General features: G+C 40.4%; 1 protein-coding gene across 1 annotated transcript in view; it reads left to right on the top strand.

Moving 5' to 3' along the window:
* The window catches only part of zc3h11a (zinc finger CCCH-type containing 11A), a gene marked incomplete at its 3' end in the record, with an annotated part of 24,908 nt that overhangs the window by 3,127 nt on the left and 13,276 nt on the right, over positions 1-8,505 (top strand). The window contains 6 exon segments of the mRNA XM_037678564.1: positions 2,533-2,656; positions 2,754-2,936; positions 3,011-3,076; positions 3,181-3,351; positions 7,547-7,612; positions 7,698-7,784. Of these exon segments, the coding sequence (XP_037534492.1) occupies positions 2,533-2,656; positions 2,754-2,936; positions 3,011-3,076; positions 3,181-3,351; positions 7,547-7,612; positions 7,698-7,784 (697 nt within the window).

Below are 8,505 nucleotides of genomic sequence, written 5' to 3'. Positions count from 1 at the left end.
TAAAAAAAAAATCATTAAAAAGAAAACATTGAATGAAAAGAGTGCAGAAAGAAGAAAAAATAATTCTTATATCTGCCCCTTGTTTAAAAAAAATATAAAATAACTAAACAATCAAATTAATCACTTTAATATCCATTTTAAAGCTAGGAATAAAAAAAAAGATGTTTTGTGTTAGAATTTAATTCTAACTTTAAAACTTTTCCAACATTAATAGAACTTACCTCAAGTTGCCTTTTTGGACATGCATGCATAGATTTGTACAAATTGTATTTGAGAGGAGATCATTACAGCCTCATATAAAATCAATGATGATCATGATATCGGAACTGGATCGGTATCGGCCGATATTTAGACTTGGGTATCGGGATTGGAAGGTAAAAAAAAGTGGATCGGTGCATCCCTAGTCTTAATTCCACTCGCCTCAGTTAGAGCATTGAAGATGCGTCGTGGCTGGGTCTTCCAACATGACAATGACCTGAAGCACACAGCCAGGAGAACCAGGGAGTGGCTCCGTAAGAAGCATATCAAGGTTCTGGAGTGGCCCAGCCAGTCTCCAGACCTAAACCCTGTAGAAAATCTTTGGAGGGAGCTCAAAATCCGTGTTTCTCAGTGACAGCCCAGAAACCTGGCTGATCTAGAGAAGATCTGTGGAGGAATGGTCCAACATCTCTGCTGCAGTAAACCTGGTGAAGAACTACAGGAAACCTTTGACCTCTGTAACTGCAAACAAAGGCTACTGTACCAAATATTAATATTGATTTTCACAGATGTTCAAATACTTATTTACAGCAGTAACACACTAATAAATTATTAACAAATCATACATTGTGATTTCCAGATTTATTTATTTTTAGATTATGTCTCTCACAGTGGACATGCACCTAAGATTCAGACCCCTCATGATTTCTAAGTGGGAGAACTTGCAAAGTCGCAGGGTGTCACATACTTATATTCCTCACTGTAGATCTATCACTGGTTTCAGGATTTGTAAATAATTAAATGGTGCGTCCACGATGTTGGGTTCCACACTTGCAGCAAATACCTTATTTTTCAGCCCTTTCATAAGTCACAGTTTTGTGCATAATTTACATGCCCTGCGACTTATAAGCCGAAGCAACACATTTATGGATTTTTTGCCCCATATTTATAAACTGGTTTTTGGCTGAGATATGACTGTTTTTAATTCATTCTGACTGAAAAAAAAGAGCAGTACCACTTTCAGCCACTTGATGGGAACATAGTAGTAATAGATATATGGCATGCTGTTGTGTCATGTAATAGGTAAACGTGGCTATAATGACACATTCAAAAAAGTTCAATACAAAAACAGCTGGACTTTATATACTTTATACTTTCTTGTTTTTTTCTTGAACTTTTTTGAATTTACCGTGTCCTGGATGACTGAGCATCTTCACCAGCTATTAATGACTCAATCAGCCTGCCATAGTCTCCCCACTTTCATTCTGCTTGTTGCTTGGAACCATCAAAACAGCTGCACCGCCCCAGCAAAATGCAGCTAATTTGACCATTAAAGTGCATTTATTAAGCGTATGTTAGACTGAGACACACCTTTGCTATAATTTCGAGCAAACAAACAATTGTTTAGGTGCTTTTCTTGTTCAATTTTGATTAAACGAGTAGCGTTCCTCCCTCTTTCCTTTTTTCCCCTCCCTGTCTGCATGCTCTCGGGAGCACCTCAGCAGCAGAACTATTTTTGAAATGCAAAATGCAGCTAATTTGACCATCAAAGTGCATTTATTAAGCAAATGTTAGATTGATACACACATTTAATATAATTTCGAGCAAACAATTATTTTTAAGTGTTAATCTTGTTAAATTCTTGTTAAAGTCCTCCCGTGCACGCTCCCGCAGCCGCCATTTTGCAGCTCATCGGTTTTTGGCACAGCACCGGCCCACATTTCCGGGTTGTCAGTGGTGACGCGTAACTAGGGGTTCACTGATAAATCAGCCGGCCGATTTGTCGGCCCCCATTTCCTTAGATTGGGAAATCGGGGCCGATAAATGAGAAACCGGTTTTACTGATTTAAAAACAAATATATATTTTTAGTTTAAAAAACAATTGTCTGAACTTAATTTATATTTCAGAGCACCACCTCATGGCCAGTTAAAACAAGTTTGTATTGTTTCTAGGATATTGTTCAGTAAAATAAGATTGGACAACTGAAGGTGCATTGTGACCTTATAACACCCGACAGTGTCGCTTATAAAACAAAATCAGTATCGTCCGACATCTGAATGAATGGGCAGGTCAGACTTTTTAGAAATCGGTCATCGGTGCCCCCCCGCAGTGTGCCCCCAAAGCAGGCAGCCCACCACCATGGTTAAAATAAATACTAGAGGAAACCCTGAACCACTTTAAAATCTTTTAGCAACATGAAAAACACATTTAGCTGGTAGAGTTAGACTCCAAAATAAAGCATAAAGGAGAAATTTAACAAATGCAGTGTTTGTTAAATAATATTTTCCTTAGCTCATAATGTTTGATTTATTTGTTTCCGTTCATCTGAACAGAAAAACAGAAAGGAGATCCCGTGTTATTGGGAGAAGCAACCAGCTGGCTGTCAGAAGCCACACTGTGCTTTTTTTCACGAGAAGCCTCGCTACATTGAAGGCGTCTTCGTCTCACCCAGTAAAAGTAAATATGAACCGTTTTCCTCTGTTCTGCTAATAATTGAAAAAGATTGTGTTCGATTTGTGCAATGCAGCAAAGATAACGGGTTTAATTCTTCCAGGTCAGAACAAGAATGAGGAGGTGCAGCACGAGGAGCCAGTTCTTCCACCAACTCCTCCTCTAAGCACCACTGCCAATCCTCAGCTCCGAGGAGTCATCAAGACAGACACTCAGGAGCCGGTGCCGAGCCCAACACACCCGCCTGTCGTCATTAATCCAGCTGATGATGATGAGGATGAAGATGGTAAACAGCACCTCAGTTTGATCATCAGCTTGTTCCCTTCATCAATGTCTTCACTCACACAGCTGTGTTTGTAGATCAGTTCTCAGAGGAAGGCGAGGAAATCAAAACAGGTCCTTCACCAAAGAAGACGCCCAAATCAGGTCAGGCCTTGGTTGTTAGTCTGTGTTAATTTGTAAATTAAATATAGATGTATACACGTTGTGTAATTTCAGTACATCACATATATTTGAATGTATGTTTTTAGGTGCTTCACTAAATTTCGGGGTGAGCACATTGGAAGAGATTCGTCTCAGGAAGGCTTTGAAGGCCAGCATGAGGAAAGCAGGTTACCCCATCCAGAGTGCTGAAACTTCCTCCACCAGAGAGAAGGAAAACATCGGCTTCATTTATCGGACGACCCTCTCAGAGTCCACAGGTGACATGAAAAAGTTCATTCATTCGTGAAGTCAGGGATTCTGTGACGTACAATATGCCCCGCCACACTAAATACCGTAGTTCTTCGGCTACAGAACACACCTGTCTAAGCTGCGCATACTAAACATAAGAAATCATAATTTTGTGCGTAAATAAGACACTCCGGTTATTAAAACTTATATACCGGTAAATATTACCAACAAGTCTTATCGAGGGCATGTGACCGGAAGTCAAATAGTACCGGCAAAATATGGTAAATATTCATTAAATGAGTACCATTGATTTTTATTGTTGAACACTTTTGCCAACAGCTGCTGTTTTTAATTGTACTTTCTAAATGAATTTGACGTGATTTCTACTCAGTAGAGCTCATTAGGGCTGGTCAGTATGGACCTAAATTAATATCTCAATATTTTAAGATAAATCACGATATGCGATTATATATCTCAATATTTTTTTTTCCCATAAACTAATAACAGAAATATATTTGAGTCAAAGCTTTGTCCCAAATATCACACAGACACATATAGTAAACAGCTGTAACTGTACAAAATGTCTAAAATATAAACCATTTACATATATTAAATAGTTTATTTTTTAGACATTTATTTAGTTATATTAAATAATAATAATCTTCAGCTGGGGGCGGCTGAGAGGCTAGAGCAGTCGTCCTCCAATGGGAGAGTTGGGTGTTCGATTCCACCAGCAGCCACGTGCTGAAGTGTCCATGAGCAAGACACTGAACCCCTCATTGCCTCCAATGTGTCCCATCAGTGTATTAATGTGATAAAACACTAATTATTCTTTGTATAGATCTAGTAGAGTATATGAATGTGATCTAAATCACTAATTATTCTTTGTATAGATCTAGTATATATGAATATGATCTAAATCACTAATTATTCTTTGTATAGATCTAGTAGAGTATATGAATGTGATCTAAATCACTGATTATTCTTTGTATAGATCTAGTAGAGTATATGAATGTGATCTAAATCACTGATTATTCTTTGTATAGATCTAGTAGAGTATATGAATGTGATAAAACACTAATTATTCTTTGTATAAATCTAGTAGAGTATAGGAATGTGATCTAAATCACTGATTATTCTTTGTATAGATCAGAAAAGGGTCAGAAAGGGATCGTTCAACGTAAAACTTTATACTTCCTGATGTCAGTGTCGTGGCCTAAGTGATCTCATGATTTGACCATTCAGTCTTGCAGGGGACCGGATTTGGATCAATCACTGAAGGTTTGATGTGTCAGACAGTTTTCATGTAGGAGCTATTAGCGTTTCGTTTTTCATGGCGAGATGTCAAACTTTGAGGTCTGGCCCCGCCCCTTCAGCATGCTCTGAAATAAACCGTTTAGATATCTTTGCGTCCCCCATGCCTTTTGACCAAAATGGGCAAGTTTTAAACCGACAGCAAAATCCCAAGGAGGAGTTTGTTCAAATGCAGAGGCTGTAAATCGCCAAAAGGGTGTGAAAATTGGGCCGGCATTTCATAATGGCCGCCTTCCTGTTTATCGTACAACGTTGGTGCCAGAGGGTTTTCTGTGCATCTTGGGGAATTGGACAAGCGTACCAAATTGCATGTTTCTATGACAAACTAAGGTTAGTATTTTGAAAATTTCCAGGTGGCACTCTTGAGCCGTTTCTGTTGCGATTTTTGCCACGCCCTTAAAATACGTAATTTTTCACCAGTCCTGATGCGTCCGCCAAATTGGATGATTTTTTTTGGGATATGTTAAGGCCCCCAAAACGCCAATTCATTTGGTGTAAAAAAATTGCAGCTCGGGCCTGAACAGAGCGAGTACAATAGGCCTTCGCAGCGCTTCGCTGCTCGGGCCTAATAAATCAGCAGATTATCATATCGCTAAGACACAGTCCTCAGCTGTGGAACAAGACGGCTAAAGCGTTAGCCGTCTTGTTAGCCGCTAAGGAGCTGCTTAGGACCGTGTCTTAGCGATATGATAATCTGCTGATTTATTAATGTTGCCACCTCAAAAGGCACAACACGGCTAAATGAGTTGTGACCCTTGGTTTTTTTCAGGGAAGGAGGCTGAGGTCTGTCGGATCTGCAGCCTCACGCACACTTGTATTCCACGCCGCTGTTTTAATTGGTGAAAAAGATTCGTAGTTCCGACCTTTCGTCAGGACTGTTTTCAGCATTGTCTACAGAAATTATCTTTCTGCCCCTCATTTGACAATTTAAATCCAAACCACCTCCGAAAGAACAGCCATTGTCTTTCATATTGTTCAGCAGCTATGCTGCTCTTCATATTATCTTCCGTGTTTACTTGTGCTAGACGTCTCCTTTCCCGCCTGCTCACCTCCTGGATAGGGATGGGGCCGATCTGGCATCGGTATCGGGCTCCGATACCATCATAATTACATATCGGATTTTTCCTATCCAACCTGCAGAGATTTCCAATCCATGATGCATGTCTGTGTCTGCTGAAGTGTCTCCATCTGTGATTCCCTGCTTGCTGCTCTGCAAGTTGGCTCCAAACTATGGAATGGATTTCCTGGACGGAGGCGTGTCTCATGAAACCCAGAGTAATAAGACCCGCCTCAAATTCAGGAAGTCCATTTCATAGTTTGCAGCCAGCTTAAACGTGAGTAAATATGTGAGGACTGAGCATCTGTGACTAACGGCTAACCAGTTTTTCATCGAAACATGTCCGCTGTGTGAAAGAATTTTACACTAGAAACACCACAAAGCAGGACAACAACGCGCAATGTCTGCAGAGCCGCTTTACCGAGAGGAGGGAGCTTCGTCGTGACCTACAGCACGACAAACTTAATCAAATATAGCACCATATTATACCGCAGTAAAGTTAGTTTTACTTTGGACATTGGAGTTTCGTGGCTTCAGCGGTGTGTTCTTCTCGTTCAGTCCAGAGCAGGCAGTCTGATTTCGGTCAACTGCGCTCAATCTGCCCCGCTCAGTCTGACCGTCACGGAAGAGGGGCAGGCTGAGCATGGCTGACCGAAATCAGACTGCCTGCTTCGGATTGAACGAGAAGAACACACTGCTGAAGCCACGGAGCTTGAAAGTTTACCGAGAAGTTGCTAGACTTCCATCGTAATTAATGACCAACCACTATCAGTTGTAGAAAACTAATGATTTCGCAGCTTGATTGAATACTTGCATAGGGCTGTATACCGAACCGAGGTTATTTTCTGGATTGAAACGCCACTCTTCTTTCTGTGTCAAGTTTCGGTATTGGTTGTAATGTGTCACGTGGTTTCAGCACGCAGGCAGGTAAAACACCAGACATCTGACAAACAGACTACGTGTTTACACCCAGAGCTGTATAGAGCTGCTGTACCCAATCTATGTGTAATGTATGTCTATGGTGCTGGTGACGCCCACAGACGGGGTTCACGTGTGCAGCGTGTGTTGTCGAACGGCTTCAATTTATGAGCAGAAAGTTGCTCCACGTTTTTCTGTAAGGAGAGAGAAGGACAGCAGCCTCCTCCTCTGTGAGCAACAAGCATCATCCACAGCCTCAGAGTGAAGACTTCCTTCTGCTGGAGACACCATAAGCCAGGAGCAGCTTGTTAGTGTCCAGAGAAAACAGACATGTTGATGTTTCTGAAGACAAACTGTTCAGTGAAAAGGTCCTCAGTGTGTAGCAGTGAACATTAGACACTGACGTGTCACTGGTTTGAAACTGTTCTTTTGACCTGGAAATTATTTGTTTATTTTTATGTAAGAAAACTGTTTGGAATAGAAATACCAAAGTTAAAATTAATTGAATGTAGATGTTATTAGAAAAGAACGGAGTGGAGACGTTGTGATGTGTTTGGAGGGGCTTTTCCAAAACATTGTTATAGAAAAATCCCTAATTTTTTGTTTTGAGTGGGATGCAACATTCTTGAATGAGTATAATTCAGGAAATAATCAAATATGAAAAATAAAATAGTTTTTGTCAAATCTGCCTGTTATTATCAATCTTGCAGCTTTTAATGGTCAAATACTTTTTCAATTTTTAGTGACAAAGTCCCTAAATGAACATGATCAGACAGCCTGACAGTGTGAATGTGTCAACACGTTATGACAGTAAGAAAACTCCTAAAAGTTGTGACGGGGGAGGGTGGGTTTGTTTATTTTATCTTTGCCTTTATAAGTAACGGTCCCACAGCGATGTCCTGTTCTGACCCACTTTGTGGTTTGTCTAAAACCAGGCTCTCTGGAATTCGAACCGAGGGTCAGTGTGACTGAGAGGCTTGGAAGAAAGATTTCCAACACGGGTGAGTTTGTGCTCTCGGTCACGAGTTGTATGTTTAATGAAGGCGATGCTAATGTCTGAGGCTTGTGTCGTGTTTATCGCTTCAGATTTTACAAATGGAGACGGGTTTTCACTGAAGAGACGTCTGGGCAGGGCGGTGGATGAGCAGCAATCTTCAGTTGTTCCTCAGAAAGGTAAGGCCTGTGTGCACCAAAACGGACAGAGAGGCTGCGTTTTAAGATGAAGTCACACCTTTCCATTTATAATAATAGTAATGTCATCACATTGTCATCACTGTATGTTTCCATACAATGGCAAAATTAGTCTCTGCATTTAACACATCCACCACCAGGTGGTGCTGTGGGCAGCTATTGAAAGTGCCCAGGGAGGCATTTGGGGATGAGGTGTGCTGCCCAGAGACACCACGAGGTGTGCAGTGACCGGGGATCGAACCTGGGACTTTCAGATCCCAAGCCGGCTGCCCTGCCTCTACACCATCTCGGTTCAACATTGCTTTGTGGAGGAATCGGCTGTTCCTAGTTTATATGCAAGCTTATGTACTTTTGTGAAAAGAACAGAAAGTAAAGGGGAGTGCACGGTAGAGGTGGGCAATATGGCTCAAACATAGTATTGAGATGTTTCAGAGCATTCTGGTTATAATGATAAATTTTGTGATATAACAACAACATAAAAAAACAGAAATCATAGTTATTAATTTGAAAAAATTAACTTAACATGTTGTTTTCAATATTATATAAAAACAAAAAAAACAAGAAGGGTTAATTTTACTGCATTTACTTTATTTAGTAAATTATTCAGTCTCAAAGTATTAAAAAAAGATCCTTCTGTTATTTAGATTGAAAATATTTGCTCAAAATACATTAGGTCTGAAACGATTCCTCGAATCATTCGAGG

Source organism: Nematolebias whitei, chromosome 7 (genome assembly GCF_014905685.2).
Source record: "Nematolebias whitei isolate Nwh7 chromosome 7, NemWhi1, whole genome shotgun sequence".
Lineage (NCBI taxonomy): Eukaryota > Metazoa > Chordata > Actinopteri > Cyprinodontiformes > Rivulidae > Nematolebias > Nematolebias whitei.
This window is presented reverse-complemented; position numbering and strand designations above follow the sequence as displayed.